The sequence below is a fragment of the Pleurodeles waltl genome, chromosome 12, assembly GCF_031143425.1.
Source record: "Pleurodeles waltl isolate 20211129_DDA chromosome 12, aPleWal1.hap1.20221129, whole genome shotgun sequence".
NCBI classification, from domain to species: Eukaryota; Metazoa; Chordata; class Amphibia; order Caudata; family Salamandridae; genus Pleurodeles; species Pleurodeles waltl.
The window spans coordinates 67,716,357-67,744,334 of NC_090451.1; the positions used below are offsets into that span (position 1 = coordinate 67,716,357).

Sequence of the window (27,978 nt, forward strand, 5' to 3'; positions counted from 1 at the left end):
ACATAAAAACACATCTTACTGCAATTTCAGCTTACCTGCAAATTACGCACTCAACTTCATTATTTAGGATACCAGTAATAAAAGCGTTTATGGAAGGCCTAAAGAGAATTATACCACCAAGAACGCCACCAGTTCCTTCATGGAACCTCAACATTGTCTTAACACGACTCATGGGTCCACCTTTTGAGCCCATGCACTCTTGTGAAATGCAATACTTAACGTGGAAAGTTGCATTTTTAATTGCCATCACATCTCTAAGAAGAGTGAGTGAAATTCAAGCGTTTACCATTCAAGAACCATTTATTCAAATACACAAAAATAAAGTTGTTCTACGAACAAATCCTAAATTTTTACCAAAAGTAATCTCACCGTTCCACTTGAATCAAACGGTAGAATTACCAGTGTTCTTCCCACAGCGAGATTCTGTAGCTGAAAGAGCACTACATACATTAGACATCAAAAGAGCACTAATGTACTACATTGACAGAACAAAACGAATTCCTAAAGACAAAACAACTATTTATTGCCTTTCAAAAACCTCATACAGGAAATCCAATTTCAAAACAAGGCATTGCTAGATGGATAGTTAAGTGCATTCAAACCTGCTATCTTAAAGCTAAAAGAGAACTGCCTATTACGCCAAAGGCACACTGAACCAGAAAGAAAGGTGCTACCATGGGCTTTCTAGGAAATATTCCAATGAACGAAATATGTAAAGCAGCAACATGGTCTACGCCTCATACATTTACCAAACACTACTGTGTAGATGTGTTAACTGCTCAACAAGCAACAGTAGGTCAAGCTGTACTAAGAACATTATTTCAAACTACTTCAACTCCTACAGGCTGAACCACCGCTTTTGGGGAGATAACTGCTTACTAGTCTATGCACAGCATGTGTATCTACAGCTACACATGCCATCGAACCGAAAATGTCACTTACCCAGTGTACATCTGTTCGTGGCATTAGTCGCTGCAGATTCACATGCGCCCACCCGCCTCCCCGGGAGCCTGTAGCCATTTAGAAGTAGATCTTAAACATTTGTACATTTGTAAATATATTACTTTAAACTTCATTATGTACATACGCATTCACTCCATTGCATGGGCACTATTACTAGCATACACACTCCTACCTCGCCCTCTGCGGGGAAAACAATCTAAGATGGAGTCGACGCCCATGCGCAATGGAGTCGAAATGGGAGGAGTCCCTCGGTCTCGTGACTCGAAAAGACTTCTTCGAAGAAAAACAACTTGTAACACTCCGAGACCAACACCAGATGGCGGGATGTGCACAGCATGTGAATCTGCAGGGACTAATGCCACGAACAGATGTACACTGGGTAAGTGACATTTTCCATATATATATATATATATATATATATATATATATATATATATATATATATATATATATATATATATACACATACATATATATATATGTTCGATGGCATGTGTAGCTGCAGATACACATGCTGTGCATTATCCTGCCATCAAGTGTTGGGCTCGGAGTGTTACAAGTTGTTTTTCTTCGAAGAAGTCTTTTCGAATCACGAGACCAAGGGACTCCTCCCTTTCGGCTCCCGACTCCATCTTAGATAGTTTTCTTTCCGCCATCGGGTTCAGACGTGTTCCTCTACGCTCCGTGTTTCGGTTCGAAAAAGATAATTATACATCGGAAATTTTGACGGTATTGTTTGCGCTCAGTACTGGGTTAGTGTTAGCACATCGACCCCGAAGAAAGAAAAATTCCGGCAGCCCTTCGGGGTTTCCACGCCTCGGCGGGGCCTAGTCGGCCCGACCGCGTCCATCTTCAACACTCATGGACCGGACCCCCCTTCCGCTTCTGCCCCAACTGCCACGCAACTATCCTTATTCAGACCAACACATGGGGGGTCATTCTGACCCCGGCGGTCTAAGACCGCCGGGGCCAGGGTCGGCGGGAGCACCGCCGACAGGCTGGCGGTGCCCCGCAGGGCATTCTGACCGCGGCGGTTCGGCCGCGGTCAGAAGAGGCAAACCGGCGGTCTCCCGCCGGTTTACCGCTGCCCTTAGAATCCCCCATGGCGGCGCAGCTTGCTGCGCCGCCATGGGGGATTCTGACACCCCCTACCGCCATCCTGGCGGTAGGGGGTGCCGCGGGGCCCCTGCCGTGCCCATGCCAAGGCATGGGCACGGCAGGGGCCCCCGTAAGAGGGCCCCGAAAAGTATTTCAGTGTCTGCTAGGCAGACACTGAAATACGCGACGGGTGCAACTGCACCCGTCACACCCCTGCAACTACGCCGGCTCAATTCTGAGCCGGCGTCCTCTTTGCAGGGGCATTTCCTCTGGGCCGGTGGGCGCTCTTTTGGAGAGCGCCCGCCGGCCCAGAGGAAATGTCTGAATGGCCGCCGCGGTCTTTTGACCGCGGTGCGGTCATTCAGCGGCGGTACCCTGGCGGACGGCCTCCGCCGTCCGCCAGGGTCAGAATGAGGCCCTTGGTCTGTAATCTGTGTTTGTCCCCTGAACACAAAGAGGATACTTGCGAGGCCTGTCGGGCATTTCGATCCAAGAAGACACTGCAGGATCGAAGAGCTCGAAGACTCCAGATGGCGTCGACAACGGCCGGACACACCGACGTCGAAGAAGAGGAGACATTCTCCATTCCAGATTCGGACTCGGACGAGTCCGAGAGTGAGCAGCCGAAGACTCAGCAAACCGTGAGTAAACCAGCCCCGATGAAAGCCCACTCAAAGATCTTGAAGGCCCAGGGGATGCCACCGCCAACAGGCCATGGCTTTACCCGAAAACACGGTGACCAAACATCGGCACCGAAAAAGGCCTCCCAGCAGCCGAAGACATCCGACTCCGGTTGAGATACTGGCTCCGAAAAAACTCTGCAACGAGATTCCGGTTCCGAACGGACTCGGCACCGAGAGCTCAGCACACCGCAAGTCAAAAAGGTTTCCTTGGAGCCAAAAAAGACTGTCGAGAAAATTTTGGTACAGAAACATTCTTCATCGGAGCCGAAACAATGCTCCTATGCAGAGGAACAAGGCCTTTCCACACAATTACAAGCGCCCGATTCGAACAAGAGCTGGGCATGGAGAACCGGACCATACCCAAAGAAGGCTCCATATCCAAAAGGACACGGGGAAAATCAGAACTCTTCCTCCAGTTAAAATGAAGTCTCTATTTAGAGTCCCTGTCATCAAAGCCTTCTTGGAAGGGCTAAAACGTATCATACCTCCAAGAACACCACCAGTGCCTTCATGGAATCTCAATATTGTACTCACACGGCTCATGGGTCCACCGTTTGAGCCCATGCACTCGTGTCAGATACAATGTCTAACGTGGAAAGTAGCATTCCTCGTTGCAGTCACTTCATTACAAAGAGTTAGTGAAATACAAGCATTCACTATTGAACAACCCTTTATACAAGTACACAAACATAAAGTTGTACTTCGCACAAACCCAAAATTCCTACCTAAAGTCATCTCACTGTTTCATATAAATCAAACAGTGAAACTTCCAGTCTTCTTCCCACAGCCAGACTCAGTAGCAGAAAGAGCGCTCCATACATTAGACATTAAAAGAGCTCTAATGTATTACATTGACAGAACAAAATCATTTAGAAAAACTAAACATTTATTTGTCGCATTCCAAAAACCCCATACTGGTAATCCTATCTCAATACAAGGACTAGCCAGATGGATAGTAAAGCGCATCCAAACCTGTTACCTAAAAGCTAAAAGACAGCTATTAGTAACACCAAAAGCACACTCCACCAGAAAGAAAGGAGCAACAATGGCATTTCTAGGAAATATACCAATGACAAAAATCTGTAAAGCAGCCACTTGGTCAACACCCCATACATTTACCAAGCATTACTGTGTAGATGTGTTAGTGTGGGTTTCTTATTCTGAGAAGCTTGATACCAAACTTCCCAGTATTCAGTGTAGCCATTATGGAGCTGTGGAGTTTGTTTTTGACAAACTCCCAGACCATATACTTAATATGGCCAGAACTGTACTTACAATGTTTAAGAATAGACTTAGACACTGTAGGGGGCATATTGCTCATGCAGCTATGCCCTCACCTGTGGTATAGTGCACCCTCTCTTAAGGCTGTAAGGCCTGCTAGAGGGGTGACTTACCTATGCCACAGGCAGCATTTTGTGTGCATGGCATCCTGAGGGGGATGCATGTCGACTTTTCCTTCTTCTCCCCACCAACATACACAGTCTACAATGGCAGTGTGCATGTGTTAGGTGAGGGGTCCCTTAGGGTGGCACAACATATGCTGCAGCCCTTAGGGACCTTCCCTGGTCACAGGGCCCTTGGTACCACTCGTACCTTTTACAAGGGACTTATCTGTGTGCCAGGGTTGTGCCAATTGTGGAAACAATGGTACATTTTAGGTGAAAGAACACTGGTGCTGAGGCCTGGTTAGCAGGGTCCCAGCACACTTCTCAGTCAAGTCAGCATCAGTATCAGGCAAAAAATGGGGGGTAACTGCAACAGGGAGCCATTTCCTTATATAAGCATTCATTTCACAATATGTTAGGCTTATAATGTAATTTACTTGCTTTTTGGACAGCAAAATATATGTTTAAGGAGGAGTGGTGATTAAACAACTGTACCATATACTGTGTTTCTCTGAGCTAGAGTCTGGTGCCAGCTGAATATGATAACCTACTTAAACATCCTTTGATGTCTGCTGTACAAAATTGATCAAGGGCAAGGATTGTCATCAGAGAAAAGCCATTGACACGGAGTCTGAAGTTTGATTGCAAATTGTTTTCAACTCCAGCTAATCCCAACAAATACAAAATGCAAGGATACCACCAGACTCTCAGGAGAAGCACATCAGTAAACCTAACCTTTGATTGAAAATCATGGTCTTATTTCTAACAAAGAAAATGTCATAATTACTGGCAGTGACCTAGCTGTCCACACCACATTGCTTCTTTTGTGATGGGGTTGGACTGATCACTAAGAGAATTGGCACTTTTTTTGTAATGGCAATGATAAGCAAACATAAGTAAATATTTCACTAAAGGTATTCCGGTTGATTAAGTAGAGTTAGTTCAATCATTTCATCACGTTTTTCATGTCCCATCTCTGATATCCTTTGCTATGAAGCTTCGTATTCGTAATTCCTGGTCTAATATATTTGTTCCACAGCTAGTGTGTATATTTTCATGTTTTTTTTCTTTAATCTAAAACTAAGTGTGCCAGCATTGATGAAGCTTGATCTGTTCCTAGGGATTAACGGTGCATTATGTCTAGGATGGCCAGATCTTAAACTGGTTGTTCTAGCTCTGTGATTGATGGAGCTATATATGATTTATACATAATATTCTTTTTACAGATTAGAATTAGTATTGCCAGCTCTAGTGTCAACGCTGGGAGCGAGACCTAGGGGAATTAGATGAAGAGGACTGGCTGATCTCACTGGGGTTTCCCAATGAAGTTGCAATTAAAACCAGCTACCGTCTAATACAACTAAAGATAGTCCATAGGACAAATTACACGAGGGTACTACTCCATAAAATAGGAAGTGCAGACCACTCACAGTGCCTGAGAGATTGTGGATCTGAGGATACCCTGCTGCATACCGTGTGGGAATGTCTCAAACTGAGATACTTTTGGAAGAAGGAGCGTAAGTCATTGGAGGATGCAGTTGAGGCACCACTACACTTGCAGTCCTGAATTGCTGTGCTGGATATTTGGAGGCCACAGATTTTACTAGGAGTCAGAAAGTACTGTTTAATGTGTGATGCATGATCGCCAAGCGGAATATAGCGCAAAAATGATGGGATAGATCCCCTCCCAAATATGACAAATGCGCTGTAAACTGTTGGAAAAAATGATTTATTAGGGATGGGAATGCCTAAAGAAATGTGAGAGAATATGGGGTGCCTGGGATATGCAAAACATGTAGACAGGGTGTGGTAATTATTATCTAAGGGAAGGAGGTGTGGAGAACCAAACAGCCCATGAGCAATGAATCAGGGGAAGGAATTGCTCCTTAAGAAGGGCTTGGACATTTGCCAACCTCTGGCACAGTGAGATGTTCACTGCATTGAGATATGTGTCCGTTATCCAGCATTGGGATGGGGTCCTAGAAGAGGTTTATGTTTGCTGCCCTGTGTCCTCTCTCTCGATTGTTGTGAGCTTCTGGAGAAGGAATGTTTAACTGTCAAGCATACCACCTAGTTACCTATTAATGCTCTGTATTTGATGCTAAGTTGTTTAGTTTGTTGATGAAATAATAAAATAAAATACTAATTAAAAAAATTGTGCATCTGGGATTCGTGGTACCACCTTTGAGGTACCTTGTGTGGTCTTGAATTTGTGGTACTAGTGGTCTAAGTATTTATGGTTTGGAGGTGTTGCCGATCTTTTGCCATACTTGCTATGTGATTTAGAATTGGTGGCATTAGCCCTAGCATCCTTTGCATTAGAGAATGTAATTCTTTTTCCACCTTTAATTGGTTTTGATATTTTTCATTTAATGGTGTAGACTTGATGGTGCTAGCTTTGATGTAATTATTTTAAGAATCCATGTTGCAATTAGAAGTGATAAATAGTTTGATAATGTGGTTGACTGTTGAACTTGGTTGAATGGTATAGAATGAATGATCATTTCAGTGTAAAGTATTTCACAGCCAACAGGAAAACTGAAATAATGCAGTTAACTTAATAGCTCCAAGAAAAAATACATAAAAAAAGCTTGATAAAATGAGCGCAAAAAAGGAAAAACAGTGAAACACAAGATAATTTTGAAAGGATTATAGATTTAGCGTCATCATGAATGCATAGTTGTTTGCGACTTCAGTTTGCATCTAGCCCCAATCAGGTTTTCTGTCTGTTTTAAGGATATAAAAAACATCAAATTGTACCAAGCTACAGACATTTTTTTTCTCCAATTTCAGGCATTCAGTCAGGACAAGTATGACGTTTCTTTCAATGCTGAGGAGTCCAACATCATCATTGCGTCATGCAAGGAACCTAAAATGCAGGTCATCATTTCAGTTGCATCTCCTGAATTGAGAGATGAGGAGGGAGACAAAGGTGCGTATATTATACACTTATTTGCTTTCTGCCATGTTGGCGTTCTCCCACAATTGATAAATATTTCTCTCCAGCATTGGCTCTTTCATAGATATACATGCTTCAGTCATCCTCATTATCGAGCTGGAAGTTCCTTGGTTACATTAAAGTGTCAGTATAATTGTAAACATAGCCTAACAGGCTGTAAACATTGTCATTTATTTAGCCATCTCACCTCATTGATAAAGAGCCAAACATCAACTAGCGAAGTGAGAGCACACTGAAGACCTGTCAGCAATAGACCACCATCCCTCTGATGTCTACCACACATTGTATGTGAATGGAACCCCCTTGAAGTCTGCTCAAATCTCAGTAGATGTATTTCTGATGGATACAACTACCTGTGGATTCCTCACCTAAAGAATTTTCCCCTTGCGCCAGCTTTCAACTGAAAGTTTCTTCTAGCTCTGCACGTCAACGATGACGTCACAATTGCCCGACTCCACGCGATGCCGTATGACATCATCCAGGCAATAAGAAGCCCTCCTTGACGTGCAGACGTCAGTTCCCTTTTTTCCGTGCCTTCGAGTAACGTTTTTTCTTCGTGGCTACCAGGGAGCTACAGTTTCACTCCGGTGTAACTATGTTGCAGCCGAGGAAGTCTGGTTTTGAACCCTGTAAGCAGTGTGGAGGTCGCATGTCAGTCACGGACCCACATGAGTATTGCTTGTGGTGCCTTAGTTCCGACCATGAGGTCGAGTCATGCGGTTCTTGCCAACGCATGAATCCTAAGGCCCTGAAAGAACAGGAGGCTAAGTTGTATCTTGCTCGATCTAAGAAGGAGAAGCATCATCATAGAGAGTCGTCTTCTAGATCCTCGAAGTCTCATTGACGCCATCGGGACTCTCGCGCCGACATGGCTCACGGCGCCTATCGAGCAGAGATCGATCCTGTTCGAGGTCTCCATCGGCTCGACGCCGACCGACGTGGGAGATCAGCCCAACTGTGACGCCTCCACCTCCAACATCTCCAGCTTCACCGACATCTCCACTGTCGGTGTATGAAGTGGATCCGCTTCAGGAGCCGAGGGCTTCTCCGGAGTAGGAGATGCTTGGGCCGTCATCGGCTTCACCTCTGGCTCCTCAAGATTATCCGACTTGCCCGGCACTGGGCACAGACACCGCAGCATTTCTAAATGCTATGTTTAATATTTTTGCCACCATGGAGGCGGGCAGGCGGGTCCATCAGGTCCTTTGGCCTTTGACATGGGTGCTCCGGCTCCTTACAAGCAGACACCCTTTATGCCCTTTCTTCCTTCCGGAAGTACCGCTTCAGCGCCGATGCCTTTGGCGTCGCCCAGAAGACCGGTGATGCCGACGACGTCCACCGTCCCGGCGCCAATGGATTCACCACGGATCCAGTCGACCTTGAAGATGCCAGTGGCGCCGGTGGATCCCACGTCGGATGGCTCAGAGAACGTCGGCTGACGCCTTATCGACGCCAGGGCTCGAGTCCAGGCTCCGCTCCAGGAGGTTGGCGCTGAGGCTGCTGGAAGAACAAGAATATGAAAAGCAGCACTTGGACGAAGGAGAAATCATGGAGCCTTCACTGGACCTGCAATGCAAGGCCTGGATACTGCAAGCGACCTAGACACTTCCCCGGAATGGGACTTGGCTTCTCCGGCGGAGTATACAGAGGAGGCTGCCTCCTTTCATGCTGTGGTGAGGAAGGCAGCAGGCTTTTTGGACCTTCCACTTCCTGCTGCGGATGTGAAGACCAACATCCTTACCGAAATACTGCATCCAGCATCAGCTGTGGTGGAGCCCCTTCTTCCTTTCAATGAGGCTCTTTTGGACCCTATTAAGGAAGTTTGGAAGAAGCCAGTGACTTCAGCTGCCATAAACAGGGCGGTGGCCAGACGCTATGGAGTGGCCCCAGGTGATCCGGACTTTTTGTCCAAGCACCCAACTCCGGAGAGTTTGGTTGTGCAAGCGTCGTGCTCCTCCCGTTCTGCTCCTGGATAGTTTCCTGCAGTTCCAGCAGACAAGGAGTCTAAGAGAATGGACCAGACAGCTAAAAAGGCCTTCTCATCATGCAGCATGGCTTTAAAATCCACAAATGCTACTTGCGTTTTAGGACGTTACATTTATGCCCTGATGAATGAGGCTAAGGGGCACCCGGGATTATCACCAGAGGTGTTGAACCTTTTGTCGGACACTCAGGCGGCGGCGACCCATGTGATCGAATCTGGGCTGGACACTTCAGACTCGGTGGCCAGGGCTATGGGCACGTCCATAGCGACGAGGCGGCATGCCTGGCTGCGTTCGTCAGGGTTCTCCCCTGATGTTCAGACCACTCTCCTTGACCTGCCATTTGATGGGGACAAGCTTTTTGGATCAAAAGCCGACTCTGCCTTGGAAAGTTTTAAGGAGAGTAGAGCCACGGCGAGATCCTTGGGCTGCAAGCAGCCACTTCCTCTGCCTTAAAGTCATTTAGAAGGTTTAGAGGATTTGGTCGTGGTGCTTCCTTTTGTGTCAGGCTCCATGCGGCAGAACAGCACTCTGCAGGAACTCTTCCTTTTAAATCCATCAGGGGCACGGGTAGAGTACGCACGAGAGGTGCCGCCCAGCAGCACTCTTCCTCTTCCTCTTCCTCTGGAGGGGTGCAGCAGGGAAAGCAACCTTAGTTCTCCACCACTGTTCACACATCTCTTGTAGGGGGGAGACTAACTCACTTTCTTTGCATGTGGGACTCCATAACATCAGACTCCTGGGTCACCGATATTGTGGGGAAAGGGTATGCTCTTCCCTTTCAGGAGTTTCCTCCTCCCATCCCTCTGTTCGGAAGACCATCTTCTGTAAGTGCAACAGGAGGTGATTTCCCTTTTGTCAAAGGGCGCAGTGGAGTGGGTCCCGGAGCAGGAGAGGGGTCAGGGCTGCCATTCAAGATATTTCCTGATCCCCAAAAAGGATGGTCGGTTGAGACCAATCCTGGACCTGAGGATTTTGAATTGGTTCCTCATGCAGGAAAAGTTCAAGATGCTGACCCTGTCACAGGTTCTTTTGGCGTTGAACGAAGGAGATTGGATGGTGTCCGTTGACTTGCAGGATGCGTACTTCCATATTCCGATCCTCAAGTCGCACAGGAAGTATCTCCGGTTTGTGGTGGGGTCCCAACACTATCAGTTTGTGGTCCTTCCGTTTGGTCATACTTACGCACCTCGAGTCTTCACGAAGGTGATGGCGGTGGTTGCAGCGGAGCTCAGAAGAAAGGGGATAGCCGTATTTCCTTATCTGGACGATTGGTTGATCAAAGCCAAGTCTCCAGAGCTCTTGGGGCATCACCTGCAGTCAACAACTCAGTTGTTGTTCGATCTGGGCTTTTCGATTAACGTGCCCAAATCTCACCTGGAGCCCTCTCAACGCCTCCGGTTCATAGGGGCAATACTGGACACAACATTGTATCAGGCCTTTCCTCCCCGGCAGCGGGTTCAGGACATTCAGGCGTTGATTCCAATGTTTTGAAATGGAGCGGTTGTCCCAGTCCTCAAGGTCCTTCGTCTTCTTGGTCTGTTTGCTTCTTGCATTCTGCTGGTCACTCATGCACGCTGGCACATGATGGCTCTTCAGTGGTGCGTTCGCAGGCAGTGGTTTCAACACAAAGGAGATCTTGAGGAATCGATAAAGATCTCGAGAGATGCTGCAGCGGATCTTCGATGGTGGGCTGCGGTCGGCAACCTGTCGCAAGGAAGGCCATTCTCGCTACCTCCGCCAGTGGCCACAGTGATAACGGATGCTTCCACTCTAGGGTGGGGAGCTCACCTGGGGGACCTGGAGATCAAAGGTTGTTGGTCTCCAGTGGAACAGAAGTTTCACATCAATCTGTTGGAACTGCGGGCGATACGTCTGGCTCTCAAGGCCTTCTTCCCTTCCCTTCGCGGTCAGTCGGTTCAGGTCCTGACGGACAATACTACCGCGATGTGGTATATAAACAAGCCGGGAGGAGTGGGGTCATATCTTCTCTGCAGAGAAGGTCTTCGGCTCTGGTCCTGGGTTCAGGACCACAGGATTTGCTTGGTAGCAAATCATTTGGCCGGAATTCTGAACGTGCGTGCGGACAGTCTGTCAGCTCCTCTCGTCCGATCACGAGTGGCGTCTTCATCCAGATCTGGTCCTTTACATCTTCCAGAGGTGGGGATATCCACAAATAGATCTGTTTGCCACTCGGGAGAACATGCACTGCCCGTCGTTTTGCAGCCTCCAGTATCCGGTGCAAGGAGCTTTGGGGGACGCTTTTCAGATGTCCTGGAAGGGTCAGTTGCTTTACGCATTTCCTCCCATACCCTTGATTCCTCGGGTTTTGAGGAAGATCCACCAAGACTGGGCACAAGTGATCTTAATAGCCCCGGATTGGCCAAGACAGGTATGGTACTCGGATCTTCTCCAACTCTCTCTGTGCCCTCCGCTCCATTTCTCATACAGGGCAGACCTCCTCTCGCAGTTGCAGGGGCAGGTTCTACACCCCCACCTCCAGAGCCTGCACCTTCATGCCTGGAGATTGAACAGGGCAATCTAAGTTCCTTTTCTCTCCCGCCAGAGGTTGTGGAAGTTATTTTATCGGCCAGGCGACACTCCACCAAATCGATCTATGCAAGCAGGTGGGCCAGATTTGTCAGTTGGTGTGGAGAAAACCAAATTGATCCCTTGAAGGCCCATTTGTCAGATGTATTGTTATTCGCTTTATCATGGCACAGAGGGGTTGTGCAGTTGTCACAGTTAAGGGTTATTTATCAGCGCTGTCGGCTTTTCTGTGCCTTCCAGACCAACCCTCCTTGTTTAAGTCACCTCTTGTATTGAGGTTCATTAAGGGTGTCACTAATAAGTTTCCGCCCACTCCGTTTGTTATGCCACAGTGGGATCTTAACTTAGTATTGACCTTTCTTATGGGATCGCCATTTGAGCCGATGCACTTGTGTCCATTAAGATTTTTAGTTTTAAAAACTGTTTTTCTAGTGGCCATAACATCTACTAGAAGAGTGAGTGAGCTTCAGGCTCTTAGCGTAGAGTCCCCATATATCTCCTTTTTCATGGACAAAGTGGTGTTAAGGACCAAGGCGGCTTTCCTCTCGAAGGTTGTTACACCCTTTCATTTGGGACAATCTATTACTCTCCCTTCATTTTATCATCCGCCTCATCCATCCAAGGAGGAAGAGAGACTTCATCGGTTGGATCCACGAAGAGCGTTGAGCTTCTTTGTTGACAGGACAAGGGAGTTCAGGCAAGACGATCAGCTATCTGTTGGATATGTGGGGAAGAGGAGAGGCAGAGCTGTCCACAACAGAACGCTGTCCAAGTGGGTCATTCTTTGCATCAAGCTTTGTTATTCTTTAGTAAAGAAAGAACCTCTTGTAGGGCTCCAAGCCCATTCTACCAGGGCTAAGGCTGCCTCGTCGGCCTTGGCTAGAGGTGTTCCTGTGGTTGACATCTGCAAAGCGGCAACTTGGGCATCCCTTCATACTTTTGTCAAACATTATTGTTTGGACTCTGAGGTCAGGAGGGATGGCCATTTTGCCCGCTCAGTGCTGCAGGATTTCTTGGTTTGACCATTCAGGCACCCACCTCCGGAGGTGGTACTGCTTTGGGACTCTATTCTTTAGGTGAGGAATCTACAGGTAGTTGTATCCACCAGAAGACGGTAACGCCGTTTCTGGTGGATACACTAGCTACCTGCGGATTCCTCACGGTCCCACCCGCCTCCCTGTTGCCTGACTGGTCTTACACGAATTCCTTGGGTGAGCACCTGTATATTGTATATATGTATATGATAATGCAATGTATATATATATATTTCTTTATATATGTGTATATATATCAAAGGAAACATGTTTGCATATGTATATAGATTTATATGCATAATTTGTGTTGTAGTTTCGTTTCAGATTATTGGAATAAAAGTTGGTATATAAGTTTAATTGATGTACTTATATCACTTCTGTAATGTTAATGTTCGCCTGTTCGCCTCAAAGGCATGTAAAAAATGGTGATAACTGACGTCTGCACGTCAACGAGGGCTTCTTATTGCCTGGAGGACGTCATACAGCATCGCGTGGAGTCGGGCAATTGTGACGTCATCGTCGATGTGCAGAGCTGGAAGAAAATGTCTGTCGAAAGCTGGCGCGAGAGGGAAATTCTTTAGGTGAGGAATCCACAGGTAGCTAGTGTATCCACCAGAAAAGGCGTTATCGAAGGTAAGTAACTTGTTCATTTCTTTCATTTCATTTCTTCACTTTCCTCACTTACTTTACACTGGCTTCAGTTCGAGTTTAAGCAATATTGGAGTCAGGCTTATTAGATCTTACGGTTCTTGAAGAAAGGTCTCCACTCATATGTACCTCAGAAGGAATTCATCTACAGAAATGTCTTAAAAACCCTGGAAAATGATTACTCCTGTCTCTGCAGACGTCCAGAGCGAAACACTCTTGTCTCCTTGCTCCTTTGGTACCTGATGCCTCTTCATTCGTGCTTAAAAAGTCCACAATATGGATAATCGGAGCAGGAGTTTGTCTCTAGGATGGTTTCAGATGTTGAAGGGCTCTCACCATCAAAAGGCCTTTGCAGCAACTTTCCCAGAAGAATGGAGAAGAAATCTGCTAGACAGCACCATTTCCTCTCCTGTGGCACAATGGGCATGCCATATGTCAATGCATTCCATGTCAAAAACTCTGTCGTTAATCCTTTATTGTACCTTAGAAATGGAATACAGAGATAATGTCAACAGGAGTCTGTGTAAAATTTGTAATGACAACTGATAGTCTACAGTTTGGTGGAAAGCACACCTCCAGAAGCTAGCCACTAACCACAAATGATCACAAGAAGGGAAAATCTTCACGAAAATGTATTGGATGTACGAGCTGCCAGTCTGCGAGTACAATCATTCCTACCAACAAACAATGTCTTAACCCCTTAGGTGCGTGTGTCGGACACTAGCAACACCAAACACTGTCCAACCCAGGTGGAATTCCTCGCCCAGTCTTCACAGTAGCACAGCACTTGCAGGAGGAAGTCAACAACTCAGGAACATACTCAGTTGATGTTCAGAAAATTGACGTGAGTGAGATCAAATCAAACCTGTTCGCAAATGGCTGTACCATTCCAATAAGCATGCACTACCAGCTTCATTGGGAGATTTTTTATAGCATGGTCAAGGATGTTTGCTTACTCTGATCCTGAGAGTGTTAAGCAAGATGAGACCCAGTCGTGTGCAATTTAATCCTGAAGACCTTAGCATGGCCAAGGCAATATTCATTAGCTGTGCTCATTATTCTCTTAGAAGCACCACAGGTCCAACTAAAACCATTTACCAGTCTGCTCTCTCCGTGCAACAGCCAACAGGTGCACCTTATTCCAGCAGCAATCATTTTGTCAGCGTGGCTCCTGAGCAAAATGACTCATCTAGGAATGAAGAAGAATACAATCCCAAGCCATCGTCACTGCTGCGAAGTGGAAAAGATTCTGCGTATGGTGTAATGGGCAAATCTTCACCTATTAACAAAACTACCACATCAAATCCTACTTTCTTTGCTGGAAGTAGTACAGTCAAACCTGAGACCTATTTTCATTAAAGTGCATATCACTTGTTTCCTGTTTTAGACGCATCTGAAATAAACCATTATTATGTACTAAACGAGTGACCAGGTAACTTGCTAAAGGTCTCTTTCGAGTGGTCCCTCCATTTGGATATCCACCATTCTCGTAGGAAGTGAACACAGTCCTGTCACAAATGATTAGAAACTCTTTTGAGCCCATCAATAAAGCACGGATAAAAGAAATGTCCTGGAACGGGGTACATTTTTCTCGCATTAACTTCAGCGACAAGGGCCCGGAGATGTCTTAAACAATAAAATACAATTTCTCGGATGTTGCAAAGACAGCCACCCTAAGAACCAATCCTATTTGTGTTCCTAAGGTGGCTGCTGCTTTACCTCTTAATAAACCAATGATATTATATATTTTTTCAGGCACCGGTCAGTGAAGCTGAGGGAGCATCGCACGCTTTGGACGTGGAGATGTCTCAAATTCTATACAAATAGAACGAAAGATTTTCCTACATTTGATCAGCTGTTGGGGTTTGTAAAACCTCAAAAAGGACACCTTTCGAAGCAAAGCTGGGTTGCAGAAGCAATAACATCGCCAATTCAAGCCAAGCAGACTGCTCAAGGTTTTGTCAGGGCACACTCAGAAAGGACTGTTTACAACAGCTGTCTTCGCTAGATTACCACTGGCAGGCATATTCAGAAGAACTGATTGATGTTTACTGAGCATGATCATGGAAGTGTCGGACCCAGCCGTCGGACAGCCAGCCCGTTAATGATTTCAGTAGTCTGAGCCTTTTCTTGTATATCTGCCACCGACAGTAGTGCCTGTGTATTACAATGCTGTACTGCTTGTTATTCCGATTCAAGTATGTAAATCTATGAAAGATCCAGTGCTGGAGGGGAATTTTTTGTATTTCCTATAACCGTATTCTCCCAGCGTTTGTATCTTTGGGCTTTACCTACTCCAGACAAGCCTTCATACCAGTGCTATAAGATGTGGGCTATGTTGACCTCTTGGGAGAGTAGTCTTCAAGGTGCTTTCACCTCATTGATTGTGTCTTTTTCAGAGAGGTGAGTAGGCTATTAAAGTGCCAATGTTTTTTACGTGTTAGTCCTTGTTTAACAGTACACTGCTATTTTATGGTATGGTGAGAGTCTCGATTCAACGACGAGGATGAGTCAAACATATGAATCTATGGACAGTACCAATGCTGGAGATATGTTACAGGTAAGTATATGTTCGATGGCATCTGTCGCTGTAGATACACATGTTCTGCATAGCTCGCCATCTGGTGTTGGGTCGGAGTGTTACAAGTTGTTTTTCTTCGAAGAAGTCTTTCGAGTCACGGGACCGAGTGACTCCTCCTTCTGTCTCCATTGCGCATGGGCGTCGACTCCATCTTCGATTGTTTTCTTTCCGCCATCGGGTTTGGACGTGTTCCTGTCGCTCCGAGTTTCGGAACGGAAAGTTAGTAGATTTCGGAAGATTTTCGTCGGTATTGTTGCGTTCGGGATCGGCGTAGTTAGATTCAACACCGCATCGAAGATCGACGCGCTCCGGTGCCCTTCGGGGTACTTTTCGATCCCCCGTCGGGGCCTGGTCGGCCCGACCGCGTGTCCAACACCGCCGATGGAACGGACCCGTTCCGTTTTTGTCCCAAATGCCACAACAAATACCCGTATACAGACCAACATTTGGTCTGTAACCTGTGCCTGTCACCTGAGAACAGTGAGGAGACTTGCGAAGCCTGTCGCGCGTTCCGGTCCCGAAAGACACTCCGTGACCGTCGAGCCAGGAGACTTCAGATGGCGTCCAGGCCGACAGCGCACCGAGAGTTCGAGGAACAAGAGGAAGAAGAAACCTTTTCGATCCACGAATCGGACTCCGAGGAATTCGACGATCAAAGAACCGTGAGTAAGACGTCGAAAACAACACATAAGAAAAGTGACAAGGCCCAGGGGACGCCACTGCCACCAGGCCATGGCTCCACCCATAAGTTCGGTGACCGACCATCGGCACCGAAAAAGGCCCAAACAGTGCCGAGATCGTCCGACTCCGGTCGAGACACCGGCACGCAGCCTTCTCAGGATCGAGAAAGTGCTGGAGAGAAGCAACGACACCGAGATAGCGGTGTAGAAACGGCTCGACGCCGAGACAGCGGCACCGACGAAGATCGACGCCGAGAGGTTTCGACTCTAAAAAAGAAAAAAGCCACCTCGGAGCCGAAAAAAGATACAGGCAGGGTTTCGGTGCCGAAACAACCCGTAACCGACCCAGGTCCAGGCTCTTATACAGAGGAGCAATCACTGTCCTCTCAGATGCGAAAGCATAGGTTTGAGGAAGAGCTGCAATCCACCGAAGTGGACCATACGCAAAAACGTATTTTCATACAGCAGGGAACAGGAAAAATAAGTACCCTTCCCCCTATTAGGAGAAAAAGTAGACTGGAGTTTCAAACAGACCAGGCGCCACAAACAGAGATTGTCGCGCCGCACCGCGCGGCACGAGCCGAGAGCTCGACTTCTGCCGGGCGCTCGGCTCGGGCCGCGCACCGCGTTATTAAGACGCGGCGCGCCCCCAGCCTCTCCTGCGCGTTTCGAGGCCCCAGATTTGCTTGGGGCCTCGTTTTTCCTTCTGCCTTTCACTGTCCCAGGGGTCTCTGAACCCTCTTACCTGTTTTTCTTCGTTTCTTTGTCCTTTCTTCTTTTTTGCAGTCTGTTGTGTGCCTTTCTTTATGTTTTTTCCTCCTTCCCAGATTCCTGTGCTTTCCCAGCATTCCTTGTTCCCTATTCTCTATGGTTCCTCTACTATTCTGTTCTATGTATTGTTTCCCTATCTAAGATGGTGTCCTTTTACTTCCTGTGGGTCACTTCCTGTTTTTTGGTATATAAGGGCTGTGTTTTTCCTCTTTCTTTGCGCTGCAACACTTTCTGCTCAGTTAGTGTCTTCGCTCCTGATTTCCTTGCCTTTTGGTTTTGGATTCAGCATTCTGTGTTTTCTGATTTTTGCTCCTTTTGGATTCCTGTTTGTTTGTTCTTGTTTTTCTCCAGGAGTCTTCCTGTTTGGAGGTTTTTTCCCCTTTTTAAGGGGTTTTTTTTTCCCTCTGGCGCTACTTTCTGAAGGGCACGGTCTGTTCTTGGTGTCTCCATTGCCTACAGCACCGTGGCTACCAGAAAGAGTCGCCCCTTTTTGGGCCAAAGCCGAACATTGAAGATTCACGCCACCAGATCTGCAAATTCCAGGCGCAAGCAGCACGTGAGTCGTGACAGATTGCAGCGCCAAACCATTCCGACGTCCTCAAACACCATGGATAATACAGTGGCGGCTGCTGCAGATCCGGAGCAATCTCTGTTGACCACGATTCAGCAACAAGCCCAGGAATTGCAACAACTACGTAATGAAAATGCTGCGTTACGACAGGCCTTGGCCCTCCGCACCAGTGATGTTCCGACAATCTCCGCTTCTACCCCTTGTTTCTCTGGTGAACCAACCAAGCTTCGCGAGTTCTTGGATGCTTTAACGGTGTATTTCGCCTTCCGACCTACTCAATTCTCCCACGACAGGACCAAGGTGGGTTATCTTATCAGTGCCTTATCCGGTCCAGCCTTGGCCTGGGCAACCCCGATGGTGTCCTCCAACGACCCTGTATTGTCAGACTATTCCGCCTTTGTGAGTCGCTTCAAACAGATGTTTAGCCGTCCTGGATTGGAAGCCTCCGCTGAAGAAGCCTTGTGCGACATCCAACAAGGCTCCCAAGACGTCCTGCAATATATAACCCGTTTTCGTCAGCTGGCGGCAGAGACCACTTGGGTGGAACGTACTCTGGTAACATTATTTCGTAGAGGACTCAAAGAAGAAATAAAGGATGAACTAGTGCATTCTACCAGAGCGGAAGATCTTCGTGGCCTGATGGATCAAGCACTGTCCATCGAATATCGTCTTCAGGAACGGAGATCGGAAAAGAAAAGGAGTAGAGGGTTTGCCCAGCCAAGTAGCTCACGTGCATACCTGCAGCGTTCCGAGGAACCTCGCACTCCTGCTAGAGACATCGAAGGGGAACCCATGCAGGTGGATACTACCCGAGGTCCGCTCTCTGCTAGTGAACGAGAAGACAGACGCAAGAGAGGGTTGTGCCTGTATTGTGGTTCTGCTGGTCACATGCTCCGTACCTGTCCAGTACGTCCGTCCAGGCCTTCGGGAAACACCACCTCCCGTCCTCTGTAAGAAGGGAGGGGACGGGATCTACAGCTATACCTTCCATCAGCTCCTTTAATGACAATACAACTGCCTTGTTCATCTTTCCTGTCCTGTTACAACTTCCTGACGGTCGTCAAGAAAAGACTATGGCATTACTAGATTGTGGTGCTAGTGGTATATACATGGACAAGACGTGGGCTGCTGCTAACCTAGTTCCTACTCAAGCAAAAGAAGTACCCGAACAGGTACACACTGTGGATGGATCTTTGATATCCTCTGGTCCTGTAGACACCACTACCCTGATGTTAAGTCTACAGGTGGGAAACCATTAAGAACACATCTCCTTCGATCTTATTACGTCCCCTAACCATACCATCATTCTTGGAATTCCGTGGTTCATCAGACATAACCCATATATAAATTGGGTTACCCGGACAGTCTCTTTGTCTTCGCAATTTTGTCATGAGAACTGTTTTACTTCCGACAAGTATTGGTCTCCGAAAAGATCCTTAGCTACTGAAGGTGCCACTGGTATGTCCATTAATACGGTCCAAGGGGTCCCAGACCACTATTTGGAGTTTCAGGATATTTTCCAAAAACCGTCAAAACCTGTGCTACCTCCACATCGAGAATATGATTGTGCACTTCCATTGGAACCCGGCACAATTGTTCCTTTTGGGAGGATGTACTCCCTCACGGAACCCGAAAAGGAAGTTCTAAAGGAGTATCTGGACGAAAATATACAGAGTGGTCTTATTGTTCCATCGTCGTCTCCGGCTGGGGCCCCTCTCTTTTTTGTGCCCAAGAAGACTAAGGATCTTCGTCCGTGCCTGGATTTTCGAGGTCTGAATAAAATTACCATTAAAGATCGTTATCCTTTGCCTCTCATCAGGGACATACTGGAAGCAATCAGAGGGGCCCAACGTTTTACTAAATTGGATTTACGAGGAGCCTACCACCTTTTACGCATAAGAGAAGGCGACGAATGGAAGACAGCATTCAGGACCCCATTTGGCCATTTTGAATATAGGGTTATGCCGTTTGGTCTTACTAACGCCCCCGCAATCTTCCAGAGATTTATGGACTCAGTGTTTTCAGACCTACTGAATCAGACAGTCGTGATCTACCTAGATGATATTCTTATTTATTCTAGAAATCCTGAACTCCATACTTCCCATGTGAAACAAGTTCTTCAAAGACTTCGTGATCATCAACTATTTTGCAAACCAGAGAAATGTGAGTTCGACATGACGGAAGTCAAATATCTGGGCTATCATTTAAGTCCCACTGGCATAGCTATGGATCAAGAAAAGGTACAAGCTATCCTAGAGTGGCCTTCTCCTTCTACCATAAAAGAAACACAATGTTTCCTAGGTTTAGCAAACTTCTATCGACAATTCATTCTAGACTTTGCCAGTCAGACTAGCCACATAACTCACACCTTAAAGAAGGACAATTTAAAGAAGGGGTTTGTCTGGACTGAGGCTGCTGAAGCAGCCTTTCAAGGCTGCTGAAGCAGCCTTTCAAAGCTTAAAGAGAGCCTTCACCCAAGCCCCCATCTTAAGACATCCAGATACCACCAAACAATTTATAGTAGTAACTGATGCTTCTGAGAGAGCCATCGGAGCTGTCTTACTCCAACGACAAGAGGATGATGGCCTTGAACATCCTGTTTTCTATTTGTCTCATATCCTTTCCACAGCTGAACAACATTATTCCGTACTTGAAAGGGAATTATTGGCTCTGAAAACAGCCTGCCTTGAGTGGAGACAGTTTCTGATGGGTTCCAAGGAACCATTTGAGGTGAGGACAGACCACCGTAATTTACAATGTTTAAGAAATTTTGTATGCCAGAATAGTCGTCAGGCCCGCTGGGCCTTTTTCTTCAGTCAGTACGATTTTTATATTACATATATTCCAGGATCTCAAAACATTCTGGCTGATGCTCTGTCTCGCCGATATCCAGAGTGTTCTCCTTCCTCATCCCAGTATCTTCTAGAACCCAGTAAGATCATTGGAGTGGCTCAGTCTTTCCTGGAAGAAGTACAACAAGAATACGCCAACCTATCGGACCATGACATAGAAGAACTAAGACCATTATTGTACAAGAAACAAGGATATTTTTATTACCAAAACCTGATATTCCTCCCTACAAACAAGGTGCAAAAGAAAGCATTACAAATGTGCCATGATTCCCCTGTAGCTGGTCATAGAGGCATCAAAGCCACACAAGAACTACTTTCACGATTTTTCTGGTGGCCTACCTGGAAACTGGATGTGGAAAAATACGTTCAGGCCTGTCCCATATGTGCCCAAGTCAAAATACCTCACACCAGACCGGCAGGATTACTACAGCCTTTGCCTGTTCCATCGGCCCCATGGCATACTATCTCTACTGATTTTATGTGTTCACTCCCACCATCAGCAGGAAACCGGGTTATCATGGTCACAGTGGATTCTTTCACAAAGATGGCTCATTTCACTGGCCTAAAAAAGCTGCCTACTTCTCAAGAACTAAGTCAAATATTCATAGATCATGTCTTCCGTCTCCATGGACTTCCACATACCATAATATCTGATAGAGGACCTCAGTACATCTCCCGATTTTGGAAGCATTTTTGTAAAACACTGAATATAAATAGAGCCCTGTCTTCAGGGTTCCATCCTCAGACCAACGGACAGCCTGAGCGTCTGAACCAAGGACTAGAGCAATATCTTCGATGCTTTTGCAATTCTACCCAAAGTAACTGGAGCACTTACCTCTCTTTAGCTGAATTTTCCTACAATAACTCAGTCCATAGTGCCTCCAAGGTCACTCCCTTTTTCTGTTCCTATGGTTTTCATCCTACCTCTTTCCCTACTTCTCCACAATCCAACTCTCCCCTACCTGCTATTACCTATTTCTCCAAACGCCTTCTCCAACTCCATAAACTAATTCGATCTAATTTGTTACATACCAAGAGGTATATGAAGAAGGCTGCAGACAAGAGACGTACAACCAATCCAAATTATCATCTGCAAGATAAAGTCTGGCTCTCCTCCAAATTCTTGCCCTCACGTCTCTCTCAAAACAAGTTCACACCTCGTTACTATGGGCCTTTCCGTATTCTCCAGTTGGTCAATCCTGTCACTGTCCGTCTTCACTTACCCCATACATGGAAGATCCATCCGGTTTTTCATGTTTCTCAGCTTAAACCTTATGTGCCTGATCCTTACTCACGTCAGTTTCCTTGTCCACCTCCTGTCCTTGTGGATGATGTTCCTGAATATGAAGTGCAGGAAATTTGTGACTCTCGTCTTTTTCATAAACGACTTCAGTATCTGATTCATTGGAAGGGTTATCCTCTCAGTGAATGTTCATGGGAAGATGCCTCTTCCGTTCACGCTCCTCTCCTGATTCAACGCTTTCACTGTTTATTCCCTCTTAAACCTGGGCCTTCGGGAGGGGGACCTACTGTCGCGTCGCGCCGCGCGGCACGAGCCGAGAGCTCGACTTCTGCCGGGCGTTCGGCTCGGGCCGCGCACCGCGTTATTAAGACGCGGCGCGCCCCCAGCCTCTCCTGCGCGTTTCGAGGCCCCAGATTTGCTTGGGGCCTCGTTCTTCCTTCTGCCTTTCACTGTCCCAGGGGTCTCTGAACCCTCTTACCTGTTTTTCTTCGTTTCTTTGTCCTTTCTTCTTTTTTGCAGTCTGTTGTGTGCCTTTCTTTATGTTTTTTCCTCCTTCCCAGATTCCTGTGCTTTCCCAGCATTCCTTGTTCCCTATTCTCTATGGTTCCTCTACTATTCTGTTCTATGTATTGTTTCCCTATCTAAGATGGTGTCCTTTTACTTCCTGTGGGTCACTTCCTGTTTTTTGGTATATAAGGGCTGTGTTTTTCCTCTTTCTTTGCGCTGCAACACTTTCTGCTCAGTTAGTGTCTTCGCTCCTGATTTCCTTGCCTTTTGGTTTTGGATTCAGCATTCTGTGTTTTCTGATTTTTGCTCCTTTTGGATTCCTGTTTGTTTGTTCTTGTTTTTCTCCAGGAGTCTTCCTGTTTGGAGGTTTTTTCCCCTTTTTAAGGGGTTTTTTTTTCCCTCTGGCGCTACTTTCTGAAGGGCACGGTCTGTTCTTGGTGTCTCCATTGCCTACAGCACCGTGGCTACCAGAAAGAGTCGCCCCTTTTTGGGCCAAAGCCGAACATTGAAGATTCACGCCACCAGATCTGCAAATTCCAGGCGCAAGCAGCACGTGAGTCGTGACAGAGATGGTGAAAAAGGTGACTCCGCCACCCTCTCCTCCACCTGTAATTAACGTCTCACCGACGCAAACTCCGTCACATTCCCCGGCTCACACCACCATGAGCCAAGGTGACCAAGATCAAGACGCTTGGGACTTATATGACGCCCCAGTGTCGGACAACAGTCCGGAGGCATATCCAACAAAGCCCTCACCACCTGAAGACAGCACAGCATATTCTCAAGTGGTGGCTAGAGCAGCACAATTCCACAACGTAAACCTCCACTCAGAACAAGTCGAGGATGACTTTTTATTCAACACCCTCTCCTCCACCCACAGCTCCTACCAAAGCCTGCCTATGCTGCCAGGTATGCTTCGGCACGCAAAGGAAATCTTCAAGGTCAAAGGCCCTACAGGGTCAAAAGTAGGGCAATAACGCCAAGGGTGGAAAAGAAATATAAAGCACCTCCTACAGACCCTGTTTTCATCACCATAGAGCTGCCACCAGATTCTGTCGTAGTGGGAGCAGCTCGGAAAAGAGCCAACTCCCACACATCTGGGGACGCACCACCCCCAGATAAAGAGAGCCGCAAGTTCGATGCAGCTGGGAAAAGGGTCGCAGTACAAGCTGCAAACCAGTGGCACATCGCTAACTCTCAAGCACTACTTGCGCGCTATGACAGAGCCCATTGGGATGAGATGCAACACCTCATCGAGCATCTACCCAAGGAACTTCAAAAAAGGGCAAAGCAGGTGGTTGAGGAAGGACAGAACATATCAAATAACCAGATACGATCTTCTATGGACGCAGCAGACACAGCTGCAAGAACAATTAATACATCTGTGACCATTAGAAGGCACGCATGGCTAAGAACGTCTGGGTTCAAACCAGAGATACAGCAGGCAGTGCTCAATATGCCATTCAACGAAAAACAACTGTTCGGACCAGAAGTGGACACGGCAATCGAAAAACTTAAAAAAGACACTGACACTGCTAAAGCCAGCGGCGCACTCTACTCCCCGCAGAGCAGAGGAACCTACAGCACCTTCCGCAAGACACCCTTTAGAGGGGGGTTTCGGGGTCAGGCCACACAAGTCAGCACCTCGCAGGCAACACCGTCCAGCTACCAGGGACAGTACAGGGGAGGCTTTCGGGGCCAATACAGAGGAGGGCAATTCCCTAAGAATAGAGGAACATTTCAAAGCCCCAAAACCCCTACAACCAAGCAGTGACTCAGATGTCACTCACCCCCTCCACACAACACCAGTGGGGGGAAGAATAGGTCATTATTACAAAGCATGGGAGGAAATAACTACAGACACTTGGGTCTTAGCAATTATCCAACATGGTTATTGCATAGAATTCCTACAATTCCCTCCAAACATACCACCAAAAGCACAGAAATTGTCAAAACAACATTCCGACCTTCTGGAAATAGAAGTTCAAGCACTATTGCAAAAGAATGCAATCGAATTAGTACCAAACACACAAACAAACACAGGAGTCTATTCACTGTACTTCTTAATACCAAAAAAGGACAAAACACTGAGACCAATCCTAGACCTCAGAATACTAAACACCTACATCAAATCAGACCACTTTCACATGGTCACGCTACAAGAGGTGTTACCATTGCTAAAACTACAGGACTACATGACAACCTTAGACCTCAAAGACGCGTATTTCCATATACCAATACATCCATCTCACAGAAAATACCTACGGTTCGTATTCAAAGGAATACATTACCAATTCAAAGTATTGCCTTCTGGTTTAACAACCGCACCAAGAGTCTTTACAAAATGTCTAGCAGTAGTGGCTGCACACATCAGAAGGCAGCAAATACATGTATTCCCGTATCTAGACGATTGGCTAATCAAAACCAATTCTCTAACAAAGTGCTTACAACACACAAATCAAATCATACAAACCCTCTACAAACTAGGTTTCACCGTCAACTTTGCAAAATACAACAATACCTGGGAGCCATAATAGACACAACAAAAGGAGTAGCCACTCCAAGTCCACAAAGAATTCAAAATTTCAACAAGATCATACAACGCATGTATCCAACACAAACAATACAAGCAAAGATGATATTACAACTCCTAGGCATGATGTCTTCATGCATAGCCATTGTCCCGAACGCAAGACTACACATGAGGCCCTTACAACAGTGCCTAGCATCACAATGGTCACAAGCACAGGGTCACCTTCTAGATCTGGTGTTGATAGACCGCCAAACTTACCTCTCGCTTCTATGGTGGAACAGTATAAATTTAAACAAAGGGCGGCCATTCCAAGACCCAGTGCCACAATACGTAATAACAACAGATGCTTCCATGACAGGGTGGGGAGCACACCTCGATCAACACAGCATACAAGGACAATGGAACGTACATCAAACAAAACTGCATATAAATCACCTAGAAATGCTAGCAGTTTTTCACGCATTGCGGGCTTTCCAACCAATTATAACTCACAAATACATTCTTGTCAAAACAGACAACATGACAACTATGTATTATCTAAACAAACAGGGGGGGGGGACACTCAATGCAGTTGAGTCTTCTAGCACAGAAAATATGGCGATGGGCAATTCACAACCACATTCGCCTAATAGCGCAGTTTATTCCAGGGATCCAAAATCAACTTGCAGACAATCTCTCTCGAGATCACCAACAAGTCCACGAATGGGAAATTCACCCCCAAGTTCTAAACACTTACTTCAGACTCTGGGGAACACCTCAAATAGACTTGTTTGCAACAAGAGGCAAAATGCCAAAACTTCGCATCCAGATACCCACACAGGCAGTCCCAAGGCAATGCCCTATGGATGAACTGGTCAGGGATATTTGCCTACGCTTTTCCTCCTCTCCCTCTCCTTCCTTATCTGGTAAACAAATTGAGTCAAAACAAACTCAAACTCATTTTAATAGCACCAACTTGGGCAAGGCAACCCTGGTACACAACACTGCTAGACCTATCAGTAGTACCCCACATCAAATTGCCCAACAGGCCGGATCTGTTAACACAACACAACCAACAGATCAGACATCCAGATCCAGCATCGCTGAATCTAGCAATCTGGCTCCTGAAATCCGAGAATTCGGACACTTACAACTTACCCAAGAATGTATGGAAGTCATAAAGCAAGCCAGAAGGCCGTCCACTAGGCACTGCTATGCAAGTAAATGGAAGAGGTTTGTCTGCTACTGCCATCATAATCAGATCCAACCTATACACGCAACTCCAAAGGATGTAGTGGGTTACTTGCTTCACTTACAGAAATCTAGCCTAGCCTTCTCTTCCATTAAAATACACCTTGCGGCAATATCTGCATACCTGCAGACTACCTATTCAACTTCCCTATATAGGATACCAGTCATTAAAGCATTCATGGAAGGGCTTAAAAGAATTATACCACCAAGAACACCACCTGTTCCTTCATGGAACTTAAATGTTGTCTTAACAAGACTCATGGGTCCACCTTTTGAACCCATGCACTCTTGCGAAATACAGTTCCTCACCTGGAAGGTTGCATTTCTCATCGCCATTACATCTCTAAGAAGAGTAAGCGAAATTCAGGCGTTTACAATACAAGAACCTTTTATACAACTACACAAAAATAAAGTCATCCTAAGGACTAATCCTAAATTTTTACCAAAGGTTATTTCACCGTTCCACCTAAATCAAACAGTGGAACTACCAGTGTTCTTCCACAGCCAGATTCCGTAGCTGAGAGGGCACTACATACATTAGATGTCAAAAGAGCATTAATGTACTACATTGACAGAACGAAAAACATCAGAAAGACTAAACAACTATTTATTGCATTCCAAAAACCTCATGCAGGAAACCCAATATCAAAACAAGGTATAGCCAGATGGATAGTTAAATGCATCCAAATCTGCTACCTTAAAGCAAAACGACAACTGCCCATTACACCAAGGGCACACTCAACCAGAAAAAAAGGTGCTACCATGGCCTTTCTAGGAAACATCCCAATGCAAGAAATATGTAAGGCAGCCACATGGTCTACGCCACACACGTTCACCAAGCACTACTGTGTAGACGTGCTATCCGCACAGCAAGCCACAGTAGGTCAAGCTGTGTTAAGAACGTTATTTCAAACCACTTCCATTCCTACAGGCTGAACCACCGCTTTTGGGGAGATAACTGCTTACTAGTCTATGCAGAACATGTGTATCTACAGCGACAGATGCCATCGAACTGAAAATGTCACTTACCCAGTGTACATCTGTTCATGGCATCAGTCGCTGGAGATTCACATGTGCCCACCCACCTCCCCGGGAGCCTGTAGCAATTCGGAAGTTAGCTTCAACTTTGTATATTTGTATATATATTATTTTAGCCTTAAATAGGTACATACTTAGTCACTCCATTGCATGGGCACTATTACTACAACACAACTCCTACCTCACCCTCTGCGGGGAAAACAATCGAAGATGGAGTCGACGCCCATGCGCAATGGAGACAGAAGGAGGAGTCACTCGGTCCCGTGACTCGAAAGACTTCTTCGAAGAAAAACAACTTGTAACACTCCGACCCAACACCAGATGGCGAGCTATGCAGAACATGTGAATCTCCAGCGACTGATGCCACGAACAGATGTACACTGGGTAAGTGACATTTTCATTTTTCATTTCTAATAGGGAAGCCCAACCTCTTTGCATTGCAGCTCGGTTAAGACTGATGTGTATTGACGAGTTAAATAAAATGGTGTGATTTTCACTGTTGTGAAACTTGCACTTGCTATGTTTTTTGTGGGTTCCTTCCAAAGTTGAAGTATGAAAAGAACAAGTAATTTGTTTACGTGCACTGGAGAGACTTTTTGGGATTATAGAAGCTTCAGCGAACTACAGTTTTTGTATTGATGTTTGCAATGCCATTGTTTGATATTTGTAT

At 46.3% G+C, this 27,978-nt stretch overlaps 1 protein-coding gene across 1 annotated transcript in view; it reads left to right on the forward strand.

The window, feature by feature from the left end:
- The window catches only part of ZFR2 (zinc finger RNA binding protein 2), a 641,917-nt gene that overhangs the window by 395,103 nt on the left and 218,836 nt on the right, over positions 1 to 27,978 (forward strand). The window contains exon 14 of the mRNA XM_069216682.1: positions 6,923 to 7,061. Coding sequence (XP_069072783.1) covers positions 6,923 to 7,061 — 139 coding nt within the window. The remainder of the gene's footprint in view (positions 1 to 6,922; positions 7,062 to 27,978) is intronic.